Below are 27,058 nucleotides of genomic sequence, written 5' to 3' on the forward strand. Positions count from 1 at the left end.
ACAAACACAGAAAGGAAAAGATCACGTTAGAGAATTAGGGCTTGCAACAATGACAAAAAAATCTCCCACATCACTTGAAACTGTAAACACTTTAAATGAGCTGCTTTGTTTCCACCCGAGCGCATGAACAAGCGGGGAGAAACAGGTCTGAGGTCTGCAGCGAGGCCTCGTTTTGACAGAAATAAGGATGGCGAGGGATTCCTCTGGCAGGGAGAGCTGTAATCTGGACAAGGGAGGGGATGTGGTCATTCCTGAAGGGATGTGGACGTCCATATCTTACCCATGGGCCTCTGGGTCTACCGGACCCAGGATGAGGCTGTCTGAGCGACCCTGTCACTGTGGTCGGCCTTGCAGCCATGCGTACAACTCCTACACATCCACAACTACTTCTCCCATGATTCATAGGGGTCACTGACTTCAAACGATGTGGTTGAAGGGATTTTTCGGGTCCAATTAAAGGACTTCCCCCGGCACCACAAGTACAGAATGAGATGTTTGACCTGAGAGAGGCCTCCAATGTGTCCCATCTGTCTTCCTCTGAGAGGGTATACTGACAGATAGCGGTCGTGCCCAGAAGAAACTTCCTAACTAGACCTAAAGTAGAGGCGGAGTTGTTTTTGTAACCAGGCCCCCCAAAAAAACATCAAATAAGAACATAAACTCCATTACCCAGACTGCTCAGCCCCAGTCCAGCTGAGGCCAGGATGTCCAGGCCGATGAGGGAGGGAGCGTTGGTGTGGGACACGGCCACAGACGAGAAGGAGGAGGTGGAGGACATGCCGGGGTTCTCCAGACCCAGGAGGAACCTTCTGGCCTCGTACATGTTGACCGCGTTCCTCTCCACGCTCTTCACGATCACAGACTGGGGAAGGACAGGGGTTAGGAAGGGTACAGTACATGGCAGTACAAGGTAACCAGTTTAGATGTAGAATTCATTGAACAATTCCTATTCAAATACAGATTTTTGTATTTGATAAACCTTTCCATACTTTGACACAATTATACACAAGTCTCTAGCATTAAAGCCGTAAACAGCTCTTACCAAATAACATCAAATAAAAACCGCACAAACAGAAATCTTGTGCCGGATCAACCACTAGCCAAGAAGCCAACCCTGCCAAATGGAGTCCAGTCACGATCCCCTCCCTCCCTCTCTCTAAGGAGCGGCCAAGCGGCCAGGAGCCGTGTTTGGACCGGCGCTCTGGATTGTGGCCTGACACATCATTAAAGCACAGGGGTTTGGGTTAGGCACTGTTTACCCTGCCACTACCCCCCACCCCTTCCTCCCTGCTCTCACTGTGCCAGTCTGCCCTGAGGCAAACACCTGGAGAAAGTAGTTGGTGGAGCCAGCGAGTCAGGAGCCAGGGGGATGGAGCAGGTCTGGTGTCTCACCTTGCTGGGTTGTTTGGGCTTGGGCTTGATGCTGATGAAGACATCCAGCTGCTCCATCAGAGCGGTGGTGTACTGGGCCTCCACCTCGATGTCCTCTTTGATGTCAAACATCAGCACCAGGGGCAGGCAACCCTGTGGGACACACACACACACACACACACACGTGTACTGAAACACACACAGTATATGTACTCAAAAACACACATGCTTAAAAACGACCCTGACTCGCCAGGTGGTTTGTTGACACCTAACCATTCGGGAAGTTGTCCGAGGAAAACTCTCAAAATACTTGGCATGCGATTGGATGAACCATCTGTCTATCATGGGCTAACTTCCACCTTGCCCATAGCTGCCGTTCCTCATCAGACACTGACTGGTCCGAACCGCGGTCGCGGCTGCAAATCCAGCTGTCTCGCTTGGTCACACAAAAGCACCCCCAGACAAACAAACGTTTAGTGACTTTATTTTCAGCGTGGTGACGGACAGGGCTGCCATTGTGTGTGTAATTAGCTTCGAGTCTTGGTCCAGGCTGGTGCTGACAAGCATCGGTTTAGAGTTTCTAATTTACAGTCTGGGAGACGAGCTAAACAGGGATGTGAGAGAGTCATCGCTGTCTCCCTGTCCTTTCTGTCTCCTCTGGTCACTTCTTGTGTGTCCCACTTCCAGACAGACAAGTCATGTTTACCCAAATGACTTTGGCGTTTTCTAAATATCTCAGAGCCGCCCGCAGACTCTAGCTGCGTCACACTGCGAGAGAAGAATCACTTTGCTTTACATGGCTAGGCGAGGAAAGCAATTACATGACTGGTATTTGTAACCCACGTAGATGATTATTTCCCTCAACAATTCCAAGAAAGTGGCCTTGGTCAAAGGCAGCGATACAAGAATGGCCCAAACAACACAGACTAAACAAAAATTATACTTTATGCAACAAGGCCAAACACCAGTCCTAATCATCAAGCCCTTGTTAGGGACACAGAAGTGAAAGAGACGCTTATAGATCAAGAATTAAATTACAGTTTGGTCTTGTTTTTGTTTGTTACGGTGTGTTCAAGGGCCAGTGAATCTCAACCCTGGCCACTGCTCAGCCCAACAGCCACGCAAGGTCACTGGCACAAACCCAAGGACTGTTCAGGATGTCCACTACCAAAACCTTCAGCTAGCCTTCCACAATCACCACAACAATACACTCCTTTCTCTCATTTCCTCTTCTATGCTTTATAACAAGCTACATTGTTTGGCCCCATTTTGTTCGATCCTGTGGGTTCTGGAGCGGTGGTTTGCTGCAGAGTGCTGAAATGTCCCCTACCATGAGGTGCTGTCGCGCGGAGCAGACCGACTCGATGGTGCCCTGGATGTAGACGGTGGACTTCTTCTGGGGGCTGTTGGGGTCGGGGAAGTGGACCTGGGCGCCGGTGCGCTGGGTGATGTGTTTGATGTTGCTGCCGTTGCGGCCCATCATGAAGAGGTGGTGCTGGGGGGCGATGTCCAGGTGGGTGGAGACGGAGATGGCCCCGGCCAGGCTGCCCGTCAGGTGCTCCAGCAGGATGGCGGTGCCTCTCTGGGGGGGCACACACGGAGGGCCATCAGACCACAGGCGACAACCAGTAGATAAAAAAAAATGGTTTTACCTTCAACTATTTATTTATTTAATGTTTTCAAATATATTTATACAGGTTTTTATCATTGAGGTTAATCCATTTTTAAAGTGACCCGGGGGGGAGGGGGGGGGGGGGGAGACAATGTTTCATAGATTAAAAAAAGCTATTCAAAAGGATACATTCTTCCATTATATTAACATCGACCAACTGTTGAAACTATCCTGTCAGTAGCACTGCCAGTTCCTGTACAATCCAGGCACAATTATTCAGTCAGTTACACTAAGATATACAGTATTTTTTGTGCAACGCCACAAATATTTTTTGTTAGCATTTGCTGACCTTGTCCATTCCTATTCAGAAGTTTCCACATTGGATAACCTTCCTCTAAATCTCTTCTCACAGACCTCTGCATATCACCAAGGCTGGGAGAATAACTCTCGCAATAAAACTATAAGGTCCAGAAAGCTGCTCAGACCATTCAAGAAACCCACAGTGGGTTTGGCAATCTCCCTCCATATTCAAGTGGATCTCTCAACACCCTCCAACATAACACACAGGACACACAACCGTACCCTGAGAAAGCCCAGCCAATGGCTGACCAGCAACCCTGGACAAAATGACCCCCCCACCCTCCCCTCCACTGCTCACACACACACACACAAGGGGCCAGGAGCTGTAGACCACAGGCTGGGTGGGGCTGGGGGTTGTGTAGTGTAGCAGGCTGGGTGGGGGTCTTGGTGGTTGTGTAGCAGGCTGGGTGGGGGGTCTGGGTGGTTGGTGGTGTGGTGAGAAATGCTGCACGGTTGGCTTTTGACTGACCACCACCTCTGTACTCAGACGCCCCGAGGTGGGAGAATGGGAGGCTGATAGGGGGAAGTAAGGAGCTGCATAACAGTGCTCTGTTGTGGGGGTCAGCTAGCGATGATGGATGTTCCACTAGGGAGCAGAACAAGGAGGCCTCTCTGGTCCAGAACCAGGACCACCAGGCCTCAGCAAGGCCACTCCAGGCTCCAGAGCTGGTCTGGTGAACCTTGAGAGACCCTCTGACTCCCCCGGTACCAGACAGGACCAAAGCCCAGAGACAGAGAGAGGAGAGGAGAGAGAGAAGAGGGAAGAGAGAGGATAGGAGAGAGAGAGAGAGGAGAGGAGAGAGAGGAGAGGGAGAGGGAGAGGGAGGAGAGAGAGGAGAGGCAAGAGAGGGAGGAGAGGGAGGAGAAAGAGAGGAGAGAGAGAGGAGAGGAGAGAGAGAGGAGAGAGAAATATAAATAGAGAGAAAGGGGGAGCGAGAGAGACAACTCTCATGCTCATTCAGGATTCCTGTACCCTCAGACAGGATGCGGGAGTCGGGGACGCACCTTGACGGCGCTGGCGTTGTTCTGGGAGCCGCGGACCACGGCGGTGGAGCTGTAGAGGCGTCCGGGGGGCTTGAAGGACACGTTCAGGTCGTACGTCTGGGAGATGTGCTGCACGGCGGGCGAGGACGGGTCTGGCTGGGCCGGGAGCTCGAACGACAAGACCAAAGGGAGCAGCTCCTGAGAAACGGAGGGAGAGGAAACCAGGACCCGTGAGAGAGAGACAGAGAGAGAGAGACAGACAGAGAGAGAGAGGGATAGACGGGGGGAGAGAGAGAGAGAGCCAGGGGAGAAAAGGAGTTATACTACCACAATAACACTTTTGTGAAACTGTTATGACTCCAGAAGTAGAAAGTCCTTCAGTCTGCCACAAGGCACAGTCGTCTACTATGCGATTGACACCGCTCTGCTCCGAGTGAAAACACATGTTTAAAAAACGGGGGAGAGGTATCTTTACATAGGCTAGACATGCATGTACGTATCCACACATGGACATAACACGCCTCGGTGCGTGTGCCAGTGGCAGAACATGTTGTGTAAACCTGTCAAACTCAATGAAAGCACAGCTGTCAATTCCCAGCGAGTTCAGCAATGCCAGCGTTCTACAGGGAGGGAACAGTCCCACGCCTTATCACGCTACGGAAACAGAGAAGTGTGCACTTCAGTGGAACCAGGAGGGTCTGGTTAAAACACTACTGCAGGCCTGGCCCACAGCAGCCCATCAGCCTGGCTGGATGGCCTGTTAAGAGGTCATCTGCATGTTATGTAAACCTAATCAGACATCCCAGCTCTGGCATCGCCCACACTCTGCTCCGTCCTTCAAACAGAGACGGCGATTCGAATGAATCAACCCGTGACTTCAATACCAGGTCATCATTCAAACACAGGGCCCAGAGGGCAGCCTTGCCGAGAAGTTTATGTGTACGCACACAAGCGCTCTCATGAACCCTCGCACACACACAGTTATCCAAACACACTCCCTTTCTTGGGCAGGGTGCCACAATGGTTTTTGGCCATCAGAATAGGGCAAGCAGTATGAATTACCCCAACCAAAGAAATGCAGCCTTGATCAGTCCCATATGTGTTAGGGCCTACATTTATATCACGTTTCAGGACTTGAACTGCAGAGGCAGGGAAATGTAGGTCAGGGAGTATGGAAACAAAGAGAGGACAAACAGTACTGTCTGGTCCAACCAGGCTCAGTAAGGCCAGATGTGTGTGACTACCAGTAAAGCTGACACGGACCTTTCAGAAGGCAGGTCTGCCTGGCAGGCATGAGCTCCTCGTGTCTCGGTCGAGAGCAGCCATTCCCCACCTTTCCCACTTTGCGGCCCACTTGCAAAGCTCAAATATGTTTGCGGCCGCCCGACACATCCGTTCACTTAATTCGGGCTTAACGCACATGTTTAACAACACCACGGGAGCCAGACAGTTTGCTTTCACGCAAAAAAAAATTGGAGCGATCAAAGAAGACCAAGTGTTGCGGCCCACAGGTCGGGAATCGCTGGTCTGGTGCAGACCGTCAAAGAAGTCAGGTGGCTGAACGGTTAGGGAATCGTGCTAGTAATCTGAAGGTTGCCAGTTCGATTCCTGGCCGTGTGAAATGACGTTGTGTGCTTGGGTAAGGCACTTCACCCTACTTGCCTCGGGGGGAATGTCCCTGTACTTACTGTAAGTCGCTCTGGATAAGAGCGTCTGCTAATTGTAAATGTCTAGAGGGGTGTTTGAGGTCCACAGTCAAGAGGACTTCAACAGGAGAAGGAGGAAGAGGAGAGCCGAACGCATCGCTACGCTGCCCGACGACAAACTGTGCATCTTTTATTCATGAAACTTACTCGGATTTTGGCCCGTGCTGCCTCTACTCCTGCAGGCTGGCCAGCAATGGACACCTGATGAGAGAGAGAGAGAGAGAGAGAGAGAGACATTCAGGACATTATTACATCTAATAGACCTTGAATCCCATGTCTAAAAAAAAACATTCATGGCGTGACAAAAGAAGGAAATCTTTTTTCCATTTAGCATTTTCATTCTCATCTTTTTTAGAAATCAAGGCAAGACAGAAAAAAAGCAAGAATTTTGGGGGTTTCAACATCAAAAGCTCCCCTGAGGATCTGACCTTACGACCCACTTTCCATTCTGACTAAGAACCTTCAATTAAAATAATCACAGAAACAAAACAACAACCAGAAATCCTCTAATTAGACAGAGTATCTTGCCAGTGGATCAGTGAATCTCCTCTCTTCCTCCTCCTCCTCCTCCCTCCCTCAGAGGTAAAAGCTTGCCAGAGAAGAGAGAGTCTGGCCCTCTGCCCTGGCCAAGTGTAATCAGCCCCTCACACCAAGTGAAGGCCCAGTGTCTCAGAGTCGCTCGTACCAACAAACCTGAAGCGTCCATCTGCTTTGGTTCAGTACCCCTCCCCTCCCCCCCATCCACAAGCTTACACGCCAACAACATGCAGACACACATGCACACGCACAACATGATAAATCATACATGAATTGGCAGGTTGCCCTGAGTGTATGTTCAGGGCATTAGCTACATACTGTCAGACTGTTTCCAGACTGGGCACCTGGCAGTCTCAACTACAGAAGTCTCTGGCAGCCTGCCTCTCCGTGCAACAAAGGTAAAAGTTAATTACAGGCGCTTCCTACAGCTCCTCTAGCCGGTCCAGCTCAAACACACCCGCTTCCTGTGCGAGAGCCAATCAAAATAGCCAATTACACCCCAGCTCTTTATAGCCTACCTCTCCAGCGATTGGACGGGAACAAGCACAAGCACAGATCACAGGGGAGTGTTCCCTCGTTGATGCGACAGCCCAAGTGCAACGTGTTGTTAGCCACCAGGCCTCCCAGGCCACACGCTAGCCACCAGGCCTCCCAGGCCACACGCTAGCCACCAGGCCTCCCAGGCCACACGCTAGCCACCAGGCCTCCCTGGTCACACGCTAGCCACCAGGCCTCCCTGGTCACACGCTAGCCACCAGGCCTCCCAGGCCACACGCTAGCCACCAGGCCTCCCAGGCCACACGCTAGCCACCAGGCCTCCCTGGTCACACGCTAGCCACCAGGCCTCCCTGGTCACACGCTAGCCACCAGGCCTCCCTGGTCACACGCTAGCCACCAGGCCTCCCAGGCCACACGCTAGCCACCAGGCCTCCCTGGTCACACGCTAGCCACCAGGCCTCCCTGGTCACACGCTAGCCACCAGGCCTCCCAGGCCACACGCTAGCCACCAGGCCTCCCAGGCCACACGCTAGCCACCAGGCCTCCCTGGTCACACGCTAGCCACCAGGCCTCCCTGGTCACACGCTAGCCACCAGGCCTTCCTGGTCACACGCTAGCCACCAGGCCTTCCTGGTCACACGCTAGCCACCAGGCCTCCCTGGTCACACGCTAGCCACCAGGCCTCCCTGGTCACACGCTAGCCACCAGGCCTCCCAGGCCACACGCTAGCCACCAGGCCTACCTGGTCACACGCTAGCCACCAGGCCTCCCTGGTCACACGCTAGCCACCAGGCCTCCCAGGCCACACGCTAGCCACCAGGCCTCCCAGGCCACACGCTAGCCACCAGGCCTCCCTGGTCACACGCTAGCCACCAGGCCTCCCTGGTCACACGCTAGCCACCAGGCCTCCCTGGTCACACGCTAGCCACCAGGCCTCCCTGGTCACACGCTAGCCACCAGGCCTCCCTGGTCACACGCTAGCCACCAGGCCTCCCTGGTCACACGCTAGCCACCAGGCCTCCCTGGTCACACGCTAGCCACCAGGCCTCCCTGGTCACACGCTAGCCACCAGGCCTCCCTGGTCACACGCTAGCCACCAGGCCTCCCAGGCCACACGCTAGCCACCAGGCCTCCCTGGTCACACGCTAGCCACCAGGCCTCCCTGGTCACACGCTAGCCACCAGGCCTCCCTGGTCACACACTAGCCACCACGCCTCCCTGGTCACACGCTAGCCACCAGGCCTCCCTGGTCACACGCTAGCCACCAGGCCTCCCTGGTCACACGCTAGCCACCAGGCCTCCCTGGTCACACGCTAGCCACCAGGCCTCCCTGGTCTACACCCACCTGGTTGCTCTTCTCCGCCTGGTTGTTACGGTTGGAGTCCGGGAAGTGAATGTGGCAGCCGGTCTCCTCCATCACCTTCTTGATGTTGTTGCCCCCCTTACCGATGACGTGGGAGTGCTCTGTGTGGGACACGTCCATCTTCAGGGTGACGCGGTTACTCTGGCGGGCGGAGGGTGGGGTGGTGAGAATAGGAGGAGAACATAGTCTTTGTTAAAAGCTGCAGAGCTGTTCTGGAGATTCCTGCAAGCAATGCGACGGTTTCATCAAAAGCAACACAGGGCCAAGCCTCTGTGACCCCCAGGTTCAAGAACAGAAACTTAAAGCCCAATTTATACTTAGGTCGCAGACACTTTTGAAAAGGTCGCCGACAGAAATGACGTCTCGGTCGACACTTTTAACCGTCGCTTAGAAGTGTCGCCTACCAGGAGAAATTTCTACTGGCGCGGATGTCGTCACATAGTGAAAAATTAAAATGGTCAGTTTCTCCGATTGATCACCTAGGCTACAAAGCGTTAACAATGTAACCATAGCTATGAATGTAACGGTAAAATGATTCTGTTTACGTCACGCGAACCTTGAGCACAGGCGACTGTTTGCCGAAGTATAAATGCAGCAGCCTGAGCGACACTTTTTTTTTTCGTCGGCGACCATTTCAAAAGTGTCCGCGACCCAAGTATAAATTAAGCTTTAGATTGACCTGCTGGCTGCATCAGGATCCCAGTCACTGTCGTTTCAAGACTACATAGGGACAGAACTCAGGGAGTCAGGTGGCTGAGCGGTGAGGGAGTCGGGCTAGTAATCCGAAGGTTGCCAGTTCGATTCCCGGTCATGCCAACTGACGTTGTGTCCTTGGGCAAGGCACTTCACCCTACTTGCCTCGGGGGGAATGTCCCTGTACTTACTGTAAGTCGCTCTGGATAAGAGCGTCTGCTAAATGACTAAATGTAAATGTAACTCTCCAGTTTACTTTTAAGATGTCTGTTCCCTAAGACCAGCGCCACCCATGGCAGCTTGGCAGCTTGGAAGCCCCGGGCAGCATCCCAGCCTGGGCAGCATCAGGCCATACTACCCCCTACACTCCATCTAGAATGGCATGAAGAACATAACCAACACTAATAAAACATAAACTCTTTCAGATGGACAATTACAGGAAAGGAGATTATCTGGCAGAAGTAGTGTTGTACTTGTATTAGTTCAATAATGTAAAAAAATATATAAATCAATTAAGAACACAAGAACAGTTCCTGGTTGTAATTATTTCACAATAAACCGTGTTTAGTAGAACAAAGAGCCAATCATATGCTGGCCTTGTGTGAGACTGAGTGTTTGCATAAAAACCCACTCAGAGGCTGCTGTAATGCACACATTTTAAAGAAAACGAACGCCTGTGATGTTGCCATGGAGACAAAGTCCACATGCTATCAAAAACAGAGCATACTCAGCACATGAACCCTAGCTGACCTGCTGGCCACACTAGAGCATCCTGTCATCAGGGGAGAGGGTAGAGGAAGAGTTTAGCCAACGAGTGAGGGTCTCTCTTTTTCTATTTCTCTTTCTCAATTGAATTCATTGGGCACGACAGACCATGTGATCACACACCCACCTTGGTGTCCAGGACCGACATGATCCTGTCTTTGGCTTCCCTCACATTGTCCCTCTTTCCACACACCTTGATGTGGGGGTCTGGGGGAGAGGACAGGGGTAGGGATGGAGGGATGAGGAGAGAAGAGACATATCATTAATGACACCAAGATATTGTTGGCAAATTACAGTGCAAAACATGGTACTGTCTGAGGCACCAAAAAAAATAAATGCTAAGAAATAATGAAAAGACTAAACTAAAATGTTTTCAACATTTCACTTTTATATTGCCGCACAAATACAGTAGAAAACCCCCCAATATGGTTAAGACAATACTCATCACTTTTACACAGTACTGTCCATATCCCCAGTGCTCTACCCGCTGTGCTACTGCCAGCGTCTGTGTGGCGCTAGTCGGAGATTACTAGACATCTGGTTCAGCTGAGGTCCACCCCCTGCAGGACCTCCCCCTGCAGGACGTCCCCCTGCAGGACCTCCCCCTGCAGGACCTCCCCCTGCAGGACCTCCCCCTGCAGGTCCTCCCCCTGCAGGACCTCCCCCTGCAGGACGTCCCCCTGCAGGGGGAGGTCCTGCACGTCCACCCCCTGCAGGACCTCCCCCTGCAGGTCCACCCCCTGCAGGACCTCCCCCTGCAGGTCCACCCCCTGCAGGACCACCCCCTGCAGGACCTCCCCCTGCAGGACCTCCCCCTGCAGGACCACCCCCTGCAGGACCTCCCCCTGCAGGACCTCCCCCTGCAGGTCCACCCCCTGCAGGACCTCCCCCTGCAGGTCCACCCCCTGCAGGACCACCCCCTGCAGGACCTCCCCCTGCAGGACCTCCCCCTGCAGGACCTCCCCCTGCAGGTCCACCCCCTGCAGGACCTCCCCCTGCAGGTCCACCCCCTGCAGGACCACCCCCTGCAGGACCTCCCCCTGCAGGACCTCCCCCTGCAGGACCACCCCCTGCAGGACCTCCCCCTGCAGGACCTCCCCCTGCAGGACCTCCCCCTGCAGGACCTCCCCCTGCAGGTCCACCCCCTGCAGGACCTCCCCCTGCAGGACGACCCCCTGCAGGTCCACCCCCTGCAGGACGTCCCCCTGCAGGTCCACCCCCTGCAGGACGTCCCCCTGCAGCTCCACCCCCTGCAGGTCCATCCCCTGCAGGACGACCCCCTGCAGGACCTCCCCTCCCCTTGCCTGGACTAGAGCACAGGAAGTCAGCTAAGCTTCTTCCAGGAATAACCCCTCTACACAAACAAACACAAGAATCTCCCATAACTACGCCTTGACCAGACTATTAAAGCAAAAGGATATTTTAATGTTTTTGTTTTAGTCAGACCTTATCTGCAGGCCACAATTGCTCTTCATAGTTTTTTTTTAACTAGGAAAGCAAAGGTATAATAATACAGGCTGTGCGTACTCCAAACACTTTTGTGCAAATGCTGCACAAAAGACAAGGAAACAAAAGATGTCCTTTATGTATCTTTGACCGGAGATGAGCAAAACCAAACAATTGTCCTGTGTTTCAAAGCTCAATGCACAAACTCCACCACTTCAAAGATCCAATGACACAAAGCAAACAGAGGTCGTCCTTAGAGAGAGAGAGAGAGAGAGAGAGAGAGAGAGAGAAGGAGAGAGAGAGAGCAAGAGAGAGAGAGCAAGAGAGAGAGAGCAAGAGAGAGAGAGAGAGAGAGAGGCAGAGAGAGGGGCAACGAGAGGGAAAGAGAGAGAGAGGGGCAGAGAGAAGGAGAGAGAGAGACAGAGAGAAGGAGAGAGAGAGACAGAGAGAAGTAGAGAGAGAGACAGAGAGAGACAGAGAGAGGGGTAGAGAGAGTGAGAGAGACAGAGGGGGTGCAGACGTGAACAGCCAAAACATGATCTGATCCGGGCCTGGTCTCTGGTGCTCCCTGCAGACAGGACCTCTGGGCTGGCTGGGCTCAGGAATGCCGGAGCCGGGAAGTGTTTAGGATCCCGGCGCTCCGAGTTTAACGAGCTGAGGGGGGATTGTGGGAGGCGGGCGGGCGGGCGCTGTGAGAGAGCGTCGTGGGGCTGGTGTGGACTGACCGCCGAGAGACGAGATCACACGAGGGCGGACAAACACGAGTGAGACGGAGGGAGCTAAACAAAAACAAGGCCGTAATCTGCTCACGTCCACTCGGAGTTGAGATCACAGGAGGGAGTGGGCTCAGTCAGAGACAGCAAAACAAAGAAGCACAGGAGAGAACCCTCTCAGGACCGCTTCCTGAAAGCTGACCAAACATTCTGCTGTTACTCAACAAGGGCCTCACTTTCCCCCTCACTGTCCCCCCCTGGCAGCAGCCAGCCAGTAGAGGGCGCACTGGCCCTTCACTGCCCTCCCCCCAAACACCAGGCTGCACATCTGGAAACCGTTAGGTTAGGCTAAATGAGAGTTGCAGTTCGTGTGATGTTGAACACCGTCGCATTCCTGGAGTGAGGTGTGGTGTGCTGATAGTGGTCATGAGACTGATTGTGGAATCGAAAATGTTAAATGTACACCTTCAGTTTTATTTGGGGCATAGGCAACACCTGTGAACAAATGCAAACAAACAAACAAAAGCAAACAAAAACAAATGGTGCAGTTGCAGCTGTGATGAAGGGTGTGTGTGTGTGTGTGTGTGTGGTGGGGGGGGGGCGGAAGGGGGGTTGAGCTCGTCTTGATTGTTTCATTTAAGTGAGACTAAAACTCTTGGCTCTGCTGTCCCCTCCTGGCAAAGCTGCTTCCCGTCTTGACACCAGCGAGAGCTTACATCCTGAAGTAGGGGAATCAGGTGGCTGAGTGGTGAGGGAATCGGGCTAGTAATCCGAAGGTTGCCAGTTCGATTCCCGGTCATACCAACTGACGTTGTGTCCTTGGGCAAGGCACTTCACCCTACTTACTCTGGGGAATGTCCCTGTACTTACTGTAAGTCGCTCTGGATAAGAGCGTCTGCTAAATGACTAAATGTAAATGTAAGTAGCACAACTAGGGGAATGGCGTCTGTTTGGACCGTGGCAGCCTCCATTGGATGCTCCACTGGAACCTCATTTCAAACATCTGCAGAAGCCCCAAGACAGGAAGAGAGACTGTCCAGAAAGAGAACCAGAGAAGGACCTTCATTATCGGCAGCGTGTCAGCTGGGACGGTTCCCGTTCTAAAACACATCCTCTCCACGAATGACACCAGGGCACGCCAGATACCATCTATTCTGCTTGCACGTGCGTCATTCTAGAATGTGTTCTTATAAACACGTAACACAAGCCGGGCTGTACTTGGTAGATAATGCTTCTCTCCACTAAATCACTGACAGTATATTGAGGATGACTGTCGTTGCGGCTCCAGGCTGGTCTTATCGTGCTGGTGCACGTGGCGTCGAGGGGGAGGGGGTGGGGTTTGCGCTCGGCCGCCGCTGTGACAGAGAGAGGACGAGGATGGTGACACGGTGACATCTGCTCCAGGTCTTAACGGGACCCTGGCGTGGCAGGAAGCCATCCACTCCTCCAGGGGGCAGCGGGCAAGAGCCAGGGTGAGATCACCTTCCCTCGTAGGATTACACAAGAAGACCTGGTCAACGACTGCTGGCATTTCAGATGTCTGAGCGGTTAGGGAATCTGGCTATTAATCATAAGGTTGCCGGTTTGAGTCCTGGCCGTGCAAAATGACGTTGTGTCCTTGGGCAAGGCACTTCACCCTACTTGCCTCGGGGGGAATGTCCCTGTACCGGATAAATGACTAAATGTAAATTTCCTCCACAGAGACACCAAATCAAAAGACAGGCATACACACACGCGAGGCACTCCCACCACACATACATCAGACACACAATACACCGAGGGCAGAGCACTCTGATGGATGGCTCCCAGACAGGTGCTGCTGTGTTGCTGCTTCCAAGCGTGCAGGACCACATGGGACAGACAGGAATGGGAGGCCCTCTAGACGAGCCCTGCTGTAACCGTGCCAACATGGTCCCTGGGGCCAAGCAGAAAGGTGAAGGACATTTTCTTCCTGAGAAGATGTCAGCACCAATCACTGCTCCTGGAGCACGGATTCCACTCTGTCTCTCTTGGGATCACACACACGTATGCATACACAGCCACACACACACACATCATTCTCCTCCAACAAATCAAAGATCCAGTAAATGCAAGAGATTATCATTCCTCTTCACATTTACACAGTACCGAAGAGCCCACGAGATGCTGATCCTACAGGAATTCAAATGAGCATGCTGCTTTTATGAAGCTGATTTATGAATAACTGCTACTACCAGGGATGGTGGTCTACATGCTGGGCTTGTAGGGACCCACTTTGAATATTCAATCGTGGGGACATATTTCTAGATCAGTCTGGTAAGATTCCAAGGCAAGCTTGTCAACTTCTGGGTATGGTTCAGGAAGTTGCATAATGCTGTTGGATTCCACATCTGGCTGGGGGACGAGCACAGGCATCCCCCTTCAGGACAACAGAAAGGGGCATGTCGAAACGCCGACCCCCCCGGAAGAGCTTTAAATAGCCGTGATAATGTTTTATTGGCAACAGAGCCCGGCTCCGTACATGCTTAGTCCATTACAGTTCCCTCCCTTGCCCGCCCCCCTCCATAAAAGCGCCTTGCAGATTGGTGCACATTCCCTGCCCAGATGAAATAACAGAACAGAGAGAGAGAAAAGACAAGCACATTCATATATAAAAAAAAAAAAAACGTTTTAATCAAGTGAAGCTGGTACTACCTTGAGACATCTCCCATGCTCTCAAATGTTTCCACAGAGAAGTTAAAACAACACTGAGCCTAATTCATTTGACTGACTGCCTGGGAAAACAAACAACTATTGTGGGTAGTTAAATTTAAATGGTTTATCTGAAGGTATCTTTTCCAAACAAATGGAATGACTTGCATGCACTGTCCTAAACTGCACTTCCAAGAATGGGTCAGTGGAGTTCCTGTGTAGGACCGAGATACGTTTATGAAAAATGGCTTTGTAGACAGAGGGAGAAGGAAGCCGTATGAACAAGGGAAATGATCGTAAAGATGTTCAGCTCAGCTGCTGGGGAGCAGTGTGTACATGGGAAGATGAACTCAGAAGACCTCAGAACAAGGAGCTTTGGATGTGCATTTCAGGTACTACCGTCTTGAACCACGTTTTTAATGACTTACCTTATTATCAATGATCGAAAAATGGCTAAGCTAGATATTGCATTTGAAGATGATCCTCACCTTTTTTGGACTTGGCTCCGATCTTCAGTTTGGAAGGCCAGGCTATCTGTGTTGTGGTCTCATCCATCACCTGTAACACACGCATGGGCACTGTCACCAGAAGGTCACACTGTCACAGTAACTATCATACTGTACAAAAGCCAGTGTGGTTGCTAGCTAACTTTAAACCAAAAATAAACAAGTTATATTATTATATTACACACATGGACAAGTTTTAAAACAAGGATTTAGAGAACATTTGATAGTAAAGATTCCTGCACAAGTTTAACACACAGGTACCATTGTATGCATGTAAAAGACAAACCCAAATCTAACCACACATGGAATACTATAAAATAAATGTTGGCAGGCTATTTTCACAAGCCATGTGACAGGGCTGAAAGTAGTTGGAAACTAGTCAAAACTATGGACAATGGCTCATTGCTTGCCATGCTGTCTTTGGAGAGAATCTAACACTTCATGAGAGCTATAAGACATTAGCACAGTCAACTAAAGAGACGTCTTACAGAGAGCTGAAAACCCCCTGAAGGAACAGATCCAGCTGCATTTCATACAGGTGATACACAGAGCTGTGAAGAAAAATAAAATAAGCAGTTAGCCAATCAGGATCCATCGGAGAATGGATACCTTCTGCTGCTGCCTGGGTGAAACTGTCTGGAGACAACACCACAGAACATTTTCTAAAAACGCTTATAAAAACGGGGCTGAGTGCTGCTGGACTTTGAACACGTGAAAAGTGTCGACTGCAATCTACGTGAGAGAGCCCTGATAAACCTGTCCTTCCTAACTAGGAGCACATGCATGGACCTGGAAGAGAGAGAGAGAGAGAGAGAGAGAGAGAGAGAGAGAGAGAGAGAGAGAGAGAGAGAGAGAGAGAGAGAGAGAGAGAGAGAGAGAGAGAGAGAGAGAGAGAGAGAGAGAGAGAGAGAGAGAGAGAGAGAGAGAGAGAGAGAGAGAGATGAGAGAGATGAGAGATGAGAGAGAGAGAGAGAGAGAGAGAGAGAGAGAGAGAGAGAGAGAGAGAGAGAGAGAGAGAGAGAGAGAGAGAGGGGGGGGGGGGGGGTAGTGGTCCGTGACATGGAGTGTGTTCTTATGGGGTTCTCCCATTCCACTGAGAATCACGAGACCCACGCACCTTCAGCTCACTTCCTCAACACGGACCAATCAGGGATCACACACACACACTCAGGGATCAAACAGCTCAGGCTTGAGAAACAAGCATCTGCTTCGTCTTACAGACCTGCTGACTGGCGGCTCCATCTATTCTATCCCTCCATCATTGTGAAAACAGACAGATCGCTCCTTGTCCTTCAATTCCCCTGTTTTCATAAAAGGTCCCGTTTGTGCTTGTTTGTATTCACATGTTCCAGCGGTTAGGGTTAAGGGGGGCGGGGCGGAGGGAATGGGATTCGGCTGTTTTCCGGTCACGCACGCGAGTGAGCATAGTCGGTTCCACTCTGTTCCAGGGTTCTCCTGCTCGGTTCCACTCTGTTCCAGGGTTCTCCTGCTCCAGGGGACTTCTCCACAGGGTTCCTCACGAGGTGCAGGCGGTTCCACAAGGACGCCCAAAAACTCACAAAAGAAACATGTTGCGGAGGGCTGAGAAATCAGTGCCTATAGATACAACCTGTAAATAACACGCTTCTTATCAGTGCAGTTGACTGGCCTTATCTGTTTACCATGTATAATCCCTTATTCTTCACAGTACAGTCACAGTAAGGACTCGGCTGGTAGTCAGCATATTTGCCAGGGTGCAGGAGTATTTGACACGCCACTCTCTACAGAGACTGAATCTGGCTGCACCAGGGTAAGTCACTGGGGTGTGCTACGGTATATAAACGAAACAAAAAATAAATAAAAGAAACGGCGATCGTTCCTTAAAAGAAAACAAGCCATACTCAGGTGGGACGCTGGCAGCTCATAAATTACAAAGGAAACATCTGAAATGGGCCATGTGGTGAGGAAGTGGCGGGCCTGTTCTGTGAGACCTCCTCCTGACTACTCCTGACAGGTTTTCCAGTGTCGGCCTCCAGCACCTGTAACCCAGGTTCAGATAAACCCTCCACGCTGCCTCCCTCTTGCCCCTGTGGTCGAAGCACTCCTAAAACCCGCCATGATGGTTGAGTGGACCTTCAGGCCTCACTGAGTTTCTCAAACATACCATAATCACATGCTGGGATCACAAGCGAATATGAAACATCCAGACGTGTGACTGTGCTGTGTGCTGAATTGTGGGGTTCGCTCATCTATTTCTTAATCAAAACCTACTGCAGATTTTTGGAGGGTGGGTACCCAGAACTGCTGCAGATGTCGGGATCCGGACCGAAGCAATACTGACTAAACATATCCGAAATATAAAAACAATGTTATGCTTCGAAAATGTAGTTAGGCTTTCTTACTACGAGACTGTATATACTGGGAATTGTTATGTCTCTGCATTCTTCGCTAAGTCTCAAAACAAATGTACTTCTGCTCTGCCAACTGAAAAACGTTTTCACAAAATAAAACATACCAGAAACAAATGTGCTGCCTTTTCCATCTTTCACTAAAGACCTTGGCCTGTGTAGCTTGTTTGAGGCATTATCTTCCCCTAATAGCTGGAGAGATGGCTGCCAAACAGCTATTCTCATCATCTCCCCTGGCTGAGGACACTGCACCGATTCAGGGCAACACAACTGACACGGCTGATGAACGATCCGTCTTTTTGGGTTGGACCGAAATGAGTCACATTCTCTTTCCGGAGAACAACTGTGGATAAAATGGTTTGAATGCAGGTTCAAAAGGCAACATCTGATTTTTTGACTTTTTAGTCTCTTTCTGAGCTACACTGTTCCTCTCCCAATGTCGGTCATATTCCAGCTGCCGTCAGATGAAGTTCTGCCCCCATGTAGACAGATATCAGGTCACATGACACTCCCATCAACTGCTTATATAAAAAAAGAAAAAAGATTTCTCTAAAACATTTTGTTCCCCGTGTAGCTGAGGAATTCCTGCCCAGCTCCCTCCCTCTCTCCCTCACCTCCCTCACCTCCCCAATTTGATCAGTCGCATGGGTCAAAAATGGTAGTTTCTGCTTTTTGTCACTAAAAAAGTTCCCCCTCTGCGATAACGATTTTGTCCCGGAAAAGAAATTCAACTCCAGCTTTAAGTCTCCACGGTACTCTTAACCCCACCCTAGTTAAACCAGAGTGATTGATGAGCGATTTTCATATTATTACTATATTCTAAAACAACTTAGGAGTACTTCCAGGAAAAGATAAGGAATACGAGACAGTGTGAGATATTCAGAAAGGGTGTAACCGCCATCATGTGAAAAAGGTGCAGCTAACTTGACCAGAGTGATCATGTCTCACTGAGACCATTAAGAAACCCTGTCTCGCTGAATAAGCCCGCGTCTGACAGGTATCGAAACACAGCTAATACAAAGCAGAGCATGCCTTGTTAAATAAACGCAACATGATGAAGATTGGGATGAAAATGACAGCCATGTTTACTTAGGTAAATGCAAGTCCCAACTTTACGGCCCATTCACTTTCTTTGCCGTAGTCTTGATATTTTCTCTATAGGGTATTGTTCTGGGGAAACTGGTTTCCTGTCCGTAGATGCTTTTCTTGGCGAGGTTGAGCATATGGGAGTGATTTCTGACAGACCACACACCATTTTAAGAGTGGATGGCGTTTATTTTTATGATGGGGCCAGAAAATACCTCTCAAATGGCTCAGATACCTGCACAAATTAGGTTAACTATACATTTAATGTTCCTTGCTTTATTCTCCTGGCCCTCGCAAGTTCTGGATGAAAAGAAAAAGCCTGTGTCTGTGATTGTGTTCAACTTCAGAACGTAACTTGATGGAAGGATGGGATCTTTGGGGGAAGTTCACTTGCGTAGGTAGAAGCCGTAACTCGAATCGAACAGGATGTCATTAGGGATCTCATGAAAAACGGCATATGTGCTCCATGCACGTGTGTGTGTGCACGTGTGTGTGGCACAACTGCAGTCAACATGGGTGCAACAGGGCCCACTTCCTGCCCTGTTGTACACTGATGCAGCTGTTGATTCAGCTGGAGTGTGTGTGTTTGTAAGTGTGCACGCACACATGTATACTAGAGAAGACAGGAAGGGTTTAGAGGTGTGTGTGTGTGTGTGTGGAGAACGGGGCCTGTCAGAAGAGGGTCACAGTCAGCACCCCTGAGACTGTTCGCGTCGACTGAGTGCACATTAACAGTCCCGGTGCTAACCCTCTCCTGCTCCATTACATCTGGGGTGACACCTCTACCTCGGGGCCAGGATAAACCGTTCCACAGTTCAGCAGAAAGCACAGCACAAAACATGCTACTGTGTGGAGTCAGTTGGCTGAGCGGTGAGGGAATCGGGCTAGTAATCCGAAGGTTGCCAGTTCGATTCCCGGTCATGCCAACTGACGTTGTGTCCTTGGGCAAGGCACTTCACCCTACTTGCCTCGGGGAGAATGTCCCTGTACTTACTGTAAGTCGCTCTGGATAAGAGCGTCTGCTAAATGACTAAATGTAAAATGTAATGTACTGTTCAAGTGGAGATCTGAGACAGGCATTAGGAAGCCAAATCACCCTAAACACGACATACAATCACATCTCCTAGAAGTGTGTGTTGCCCATATTTGACCCTGATATGGTTAGTCGACGAATGCACTTGATATTAGAACGACAAAAGCACCTAACTCTCCATGGTAACCGTAACCATGGACAGCTTCCACCGCATCACAAACAACATCTTCCAACCTCAATATAATCATCCACCTCAGCAGCATTTCACTGTTGATGGATACAGAACTGAACATTTTATTTAGTTGTTTTTCATACCCTGCCTTGAAACCAAACTATAAGGCACTTCTGTGCTCCTAAAATGATGAAGTCAAAACCTCCTGGCCCACGATCAGCCTGCACCGGGGTTCGTGCATCACGCTGGCGTTTACAGAACCGCAGCTGGGACATGGCAGCAGGCAGGCAGGCAGGCGAGGGAACTGGCTCTGCCTTCAAAAGCTTCGGACTAAAGGCTTCCCCTAAGCCTCTGTGGGCTGGTATAGTCCACGGGTCCAAGTCCTCACAGACCTACAGTCCAGCACTCTGACACTCCAACTGGTTATATGATCCACAGCCTGCTATTCCAACTGTACATCATCCAACAGTCTGAAGGTTCTTCAGCAAGCAGCTTCAACTAGTGTATAGTGCAACAGTGAATGTTTCTAAGCATCCCAGTGAGTCTTATATACAAGGGCTTCTTAACGTGATAAACAAACTGTGTAATTGATCGAGAGGTAAACAATTGTAAACAGGGAAGGAGAGAAAGCTAATGATTATGTGTGAGAGAGGAAGATGGCTAAAAAAACTGAAGGGTGAAGAAAAGAGAGAAAGAGAGAGAGACGGAGAGAGAGACTGAGAGAGAGACGGAGAGAGAGACGGAGAGAGAGACGGAGAGAGAGACGGAGAGAGAGACGGAGAGAGAGACGGAGAGAGAGACGGAGAGAGACGGAGAGAGAGACTGAGAGAGAGACGGAGAAAGAGACGGAGAGAGAGACGGAGAGAGAGGGAGAGAGAGACGGAGAGAGAGACGGAGAGAGACGGAGAGAGAGACGGAGAGAGAGATTGACGGAACGGAAGACAAACAGGCAGTGACTAAGAGAGAGAGAGAGAGAGAGACAGACAGACAGAGACAGAAAGAGAGAGAGAAACAGAGACAGAGAGACAGACAGAGAGAGCAACCATAGACACAGTCTGTGAGTGTCTGTCCTGTGTTGTTCTTCTCTTAGTGAACTGTTGAACTCCCAAATGCTCATTTTCCCGAAACTGTTTTCACTCTTACTTAAGGCTGTAACAGAGTGTGTGTGTGTGTGTGTGCTAGAGAGCGTGAGAGAAGGAAACAGAGAGGGGAGTGCATGTAGGAATAACAGAGAGTTTATGTGCGTGCATTTGAGAGACATATTAGTGTCAGCATAGCCTTAATGTGTGTGTGTGGTATAAAGGGTGTGTTTGAGGGTAGGAAATGGGCCAAGTAAGAGTTTCCATTTTCATAAACTTCAAACACTCCACACCTCATACATTTTCCTTAGATGAATGCCTTCCAGATCTCTCCGTAACACTTATTTTTATGACATTAATTGGGTCTGTGTGAGGGTTATGCTATCAAACCGCCAAGAACAAAAACTGTACAATACAGTCGACCACCATTTTTTCCCAGCCACCCCTTACCAGCCAAACTAATTTAAAATAATTGCCCATGTAACTTTGTGACAACAAACACCCTTTGAAAATCCATTCAAGTTTTTAAAAAGGGCTATTTATTATGTTAGTCCATGCCTTTGAGAGGACATCATTAACCACCAGATATGCTTTACTAAAGGGTGCTGCATTAGAAGGTAAGATCGTAAGCGATCATTTAGCAGACGCTCTTATCCAGAGCGACTTACAGTAAGTACAGGGACATTCCCCCGAGGCAAGTAGGGTGAAGTGCCTTGCCCAAGGACACAACGTCATTTGGTTGGCATAGCCGGGAATCGAACTAGCAACCTTCTGATTACTAGCCTGATTCCCTCACCACTCAGCCATCTGTCGTCCGAATTTGCTTCTGTTGTTTCCTTCCCAAACTGGAGTGAAAAGTAGAGACAAAACGTGTCTAGAATTCATGGTGAATCGCTGAGAGGGACGGATGGCGCCTGGTTTGCATTTCTTGGTTTTTGTAAGTGGCTACAGAGACATTTAAACTGCCTCCCTCCTCTGACATTTAACTTGACTGAACTCCCAACCCGAAATAGGAAACAGACGAAGAAGAAGGCTAAAATAAACCACTGTCCATCACGTCGTTCATTAGAGCCCATTATCATCCTCAGAGGTGCAGAGGAAACTGGGTTTTAAACAGGAGCAAGTGAACGAAAACACTCTGATCTGTTCTTCGCGTCAAGACTGGAGGTTTCCACATAATCGGCTCCAAACACACGTCTTTGACGAAGACCCGGTTCGACGGGAGAACTCGAGGAGAAAAAAACCTTTGGTTTCACGTCGTTAGATGTACAGCGATCGTGCCGTGGCTTACTGTATAGCAGGACTTTGAAAGAAAACTCTAAGGATAAGGTGAAGCAGATGAGGTGAGTTGTGAGAGGAAGTCCCTGGCCTGCAGCAGGTGCTGCTTAACAACCACAGGACGGACTCCTTTCGTTTCCCTCATACGGTCAAAAGCTAATCAAGCACATAATGAGATTCTGGACCTTGTCTGAATGTTTCATTCCAGTCAGAACCTCGCTGGAAAAACACCCGACACCTGCATCCCTTCCTGTGGATAAACTGCCCTCTGCGTGACTGGAACTGGACCCAACCACAACCTGTAGGTAGACCAGAGACTCACCTTCTGGAAGAAATCCTCCCCTCCGTTGATCCTTCCTTCGGTGGCTGCTGCGAGGAGAGAAGAGAGAGAGAGACAGAGAGACAGAGAGACAGAGAGAAAGAGAAAAAGAGAGAGAGAGAGAGAGGGAGAGGGGAGAGAGAGGGAGAGAGAGGGAGAGAGAGAAAGAGAGAGAAAGAGAGAGAGAGGGAAAAAAAAGAAACAATTCATAAAACCACACGAAGCCACTCAATGTTAAACACATAGTATAACAGCTGGGGAGCCAAGTCATGCTCTGGTGATCTGGTGTCGTGGAAATGCTGGGGTATTGGGACGGTCTCCAGACTTTCCAGTGGATCACCGTACCTCAAGGTATTGTGCTTGGCACTTCTCTGTCAATATCTCCCATTTTCTGATTTCCAATGAAGTGGTCCAACTCATTTTCTGTAATCCTTACGATTAGATACAGCTTCCGTTGAACAAATTGTGTGGAATTGCTAAGACCTTGCTGTGGTGGTCGTCTTAATATGTGTATTTGTCTTGTTTGACTTTGGAAACATCTAGAATGTTACAATCTTGTTCCAAAACCAGTATTTTTTTACCGCAATACCGTTCTAGGATGAGTATCATGCTACCTAGTAATAAATACCCACAACTTTTTATTTATACATTTACAACCTACACTACAACATTCATGAATGACTACTACAAAACGTATTTACACATACAATACTGTATTAACTCAAATCTTCTTCTGTTCCCTGTTAAGCACCAATATGGTATTTCCAGAAGCCTCAGACAGAAGTAATACGAGCTCTGAGAAACAAACTAAGCAAACAGATCAAACTCTCCATTTCGTTTGGATAAACTAGTCAGAGGCTGATCACCAGACAACACCAAGCCCTCAGTCTCTGAAACATCTGTGAGTCATTTATTCTGTGGCATTTCTGTTGATGTAAAATACATATCTGTTGTCCACAGAGCGTTCATGTGTTCGAAAGCCGGAGTCTGATGTGAGGTTGTTAACGATGCGTGTTCTCTCAGATGGATTCACCGAGGCCAGCGCAGAACTGGGTCAGTAACGAGGCCTAAATCATGTCATAAATACAGGCCTGGCCATAACGACAAGAATTATGTTAAGATGAACTTAACGTTCTGCTGGGCTCCACCTCCAGAGAACCATACATCTGCTATAGAAGGACGACTCAGGATGCCAGAACCTTCTCTGATTTATCCGCTGTAAATGGACCGTGGAGACTAAATGTCTGTTGGATTACTATATAACCGACTCCAGGACAATGTGTGATGTAAAAACAGCGTGAGGACATTGCTGATGTCAGTCCAAAAGGAATTCCTTCAGCATCCTAAAGGGAATATTGAGGGTGTTGACTATCGCTGTCCAATCCTGGCTGGCTTGTATTCCACATACTACTACCACTGGCCAAAGCATCAACAAAGATGGTGGGCTACTTTAAGTAGAGATTTTAATAGTCAGCATAGCAGTTACAGCAACAACAATCAAGTGAAAATGTGCTCCAAATACAAGCGTGTTCTTAGCCTGGGCCCAGGACAGCAACTGAAGTTCTCTGTAGGCTGTTAATGGACAATTGTACTATGAACAGGTGTATCCTTCATGTTTAGATGTGTTGCTCTCCGTTTTTGGGAAGGAAATTAAAACACTTGGATCTAGACTCCAACTAAACATGGTCATTGGAACTGCCAAGGGAGCAATTGGTCAGTAACATGTTTATGTTCAAAAATAGTTTTACATCCAAGTGGTAAAACTTTATTTATTTGAAGGGACAGAATGGAATCTGGGCCCTGGGAGGAATTAAGCCTCTCGTTTTCACTGTTCTCCAAGAGGCGGTAGATCACTCAAAACAAGCGTGCACATCCATCTAAGAATGCTGCTCCTCTGCCAACACCAAATTAGAACCAGGCAGAAATAAAAGGGTATACAAGATAGGATGATTAAACTGCTAATGGCAAACATCAGCGGCAGAGAGACTGAAAGCAAGAGAGAGAAAAATCCATCAAGCACTTGACTGAAATACCCCCAAAATCTTTTCGAACTGCCATTCACCATGAAACTAGTATTTTACTGACTTATCACATTGGAGAGTGGGCAATCTGATGTGCTCTATTCCCTTATTATAAACTCAGAGAGGGACATAAATGTTTTTACTAGTATAAAGATGATGCAAGAAAACACAAAACGATAGCGTGGCAACCATCTGCTGCTAGAAGACAAAGACACATGGAGAAATCAAGAGATAGAGAACCTTCCGGGAACATCCTGAAACCTATAAATATAACTGCAAGTTGGACAATCTCACACCACGATCCCCAATTTCTTCAGATCGGGAGGGGAGGGGGAAGAAGGGAGGGAGAAGAGGGGAGGGGGAAGAGGGGAGGGGGAAGAAGGGAGGGGGAAGAAGGGAGGGAGAAGAGGGGAGGGGGAAGAGGGGAGGGGGAAGAAGGGAGGGGGAAGAGGGGAGGGGGAAGAGGGGAGGGGGAAGAGGGGAGAGCTCTGGGGTACAGTATGTTAGACGGGAGGAAAGGAAAAGCCTCCCTTCTTTTATCCGTCACACCCCAAGGCGGCCTGCACTCTGCTATGGGTCACAGCCAAAACACAGCAACAGACCCGGCTACACTACACCAGCTACACAACACTACGCTACCGAAAACACACATGACTTTGCTTGCCAAATGCTTGTCTGGCCATACTGCTGATGTTGTTATAAAATAACAACATCCAGTAGCAAAGCATTAGTATATTTCATCTATGTATAGCATACTTTGATCTCTTGATACTCTTCACAGGAACAGCCCTACATTGAGTTTGACACAGCCTCATAATTCGTGGCGTGCAGATTGAGCATAAGGAGGAATAAAACCGGAAGATTACATGGAGATGAGGTGAGGCGAGGACAACCGCTCGCACCTGCCCCCAGTCTCCCCCAGCCTCACAGAACTATCAGAGAGCCTCTAACCGTTAAGACCTCTGAGTCCCATATCTTATAGTACACTCAATACAGCCAGGCGGAGGCTTAATGAATCATAACGCAGACGCCCATTTACCACCAGTAATCTCCGAAAGGGCCATTTAGAAAACTGAATTTACAAATGTGAAATACTTAATCAAAAGCTCGCCCATTAGCTCTGCGCTCTCGCTGAAATACGTCATGTAATCTCAACCGAAACATCTGCGATACTGACAGACAGCAAGACAAATGAACTCTGCTATCCATTATTCACAGAGGGAGGGAGGGAGGGAGGGCATTAGTAAACAAGAGAGAAATGGGGAGATATTCATGGGGTTTTAAGGGGAGGAAGAGAAGAGGAGGAATGTAAACACGTTGTGGCCTCCTTCCACACACAACAGGATGAGGAATAGAGGCATGTAGATCTTGAGTATTCAAACAAGACATTCATCTGCTATTGATCAGAGGAGTGGTGTGGCGCCGAGGCTGAAATAACTCCACTCCAACACGACACACGGGTGGTTCAGTACACTGGTGTGTTAAACCTGGGAAACTGAAGTGCAATCAAACGGCCTAACCTACTGTAGTAGAAGATATATATTTGTATCAATGGAGTCCTCTCTTAAAGCTATAGGTATAAGGGTTTCAGTGCAGCAAAAGTGTTTCTTTGTATCCTGTTAAGGCTTCGGTATTGAATGTTGCCTGAAAGGGTTCTTTTGTTGCAAAAAGATCTCGTGAATCCAGCAACCTCACAAGGTCAAATTGACTCATTTCAATTTGGCTTTCATAAAGAGGTATCTCCAATGTTGAACCCCTTTGAGAATTTTATAGAAACTCAGTCATTCAGGTAGTAATCAAAGTATTTGCCTTGGATGCAGATGGGTCCATTGTCTCTGGAGCATGCAACTGAGGTAGAGCCAATGTTAAATCTGGGAACTACTGTGCTTGGCATCAAATCCTCACAGAGAAGTCATCATGACCGATACTAAGAGGCTGGACAATCGATCATAGGATATGAGTGCATTAAGGGAAGACGGTTTGGGAGACCGAGCGAGGGGAAGATTGATGAATAGAGTGAGAAGATACAGAATATAAAAATAGTACAACTGAAGCAAAATATACAAAAATGATTGCCCTGTTTACACAAGAAGGATTCTGAAACAAATGATTACCAAGAAAGAAAGAGTCTATTGTACTATTATACTTTATAAATGAGTTTTTATGAGAGATGACCTGCCAAGAGGCATCGCCTCAGAGACAGGAATCACTGTCAGCACATTTACACTGAAGAGCAACTGCCAAATGGTGTGGCAGCTGGGTCTATTTCTTTACTCTGCTTCTGTTCAAAATCGACAGGTTTTCCAACATTTAAATCCAAACTTTTACCGCATGTGTGAAAGTTAGCTGGCTAAGTCCTTCAGCCGGTTCAGAAAAGTAGGTTCCTGAGTTCATGTCTGAAAGAACTACAAATCCCAGGTATCCTTGAGAAGCGTGATCCTCGCCATCACTCTTCTCTA

General features: G+C 49.2%; 1 protein-coding gene across 1 annotated transcript in view; it reads right to left on the minus strand.

Annotated features, from left to right (window-relative positions):
* LOC134022604 (protein bicaudal C homolog 1-B-like) overlaps positions 1-27,058 on the minus strand; it is a 48,311-nt gene that overhangs the window by 13,139 nt on the left and 8,114 nt on the right. Inside the window, exons 2-10 of the mRNA XM_062464277.1 lie at positions 22,582-22,628; positions 15,207-15,276; positions 10,017-10,096; positions 8,414-8,572; positions 6,181-6,234; positions 4,349-4,525; positions 2,702-2,953; positions 1,393-1,524; positions 670-862 (exon numbers count right to left, since the gene is read on the minus strand). Of these exons, the coding sequence (XP_062320261.1) occupies positions 670-862; positions 1,393-1,524; positions 2,702-2,953; positions 4,349-4,525; positions 6,181-6,234; positions 8,414-8,572; positions 10,017-10,096; positions 15,207-15,276; positions 22,582-22,628 (1,164 nt within the window). The remainder of the gene's footprint in view (positions 1-669; positions 863-1,392; positions 1,525-2,701; positions 2,954-4,348; positions 4,526-6,180; positions 6,235-8,413; positions 8,573-10,016; positions 10,097-15,206; positions 15,277-22,581; positions 22,629-27,058) is intronic.

The sequence above is a fragment of the Osmerus eperlanus genome, chromosome 6, assembly GCF_963692335.1.
Source record: "Osmerus eperlanus chromosome 6, fOsmEpe2.1, whole genome shotgun sequence".
Classification (NCBI taxonomy): domain Eukaryota; kingdom Metazoa; phylum Chordata; class Actinopteri; order Osmeriformes; family Osmeridae; genus Osmerus; species Osmerus eperlanus.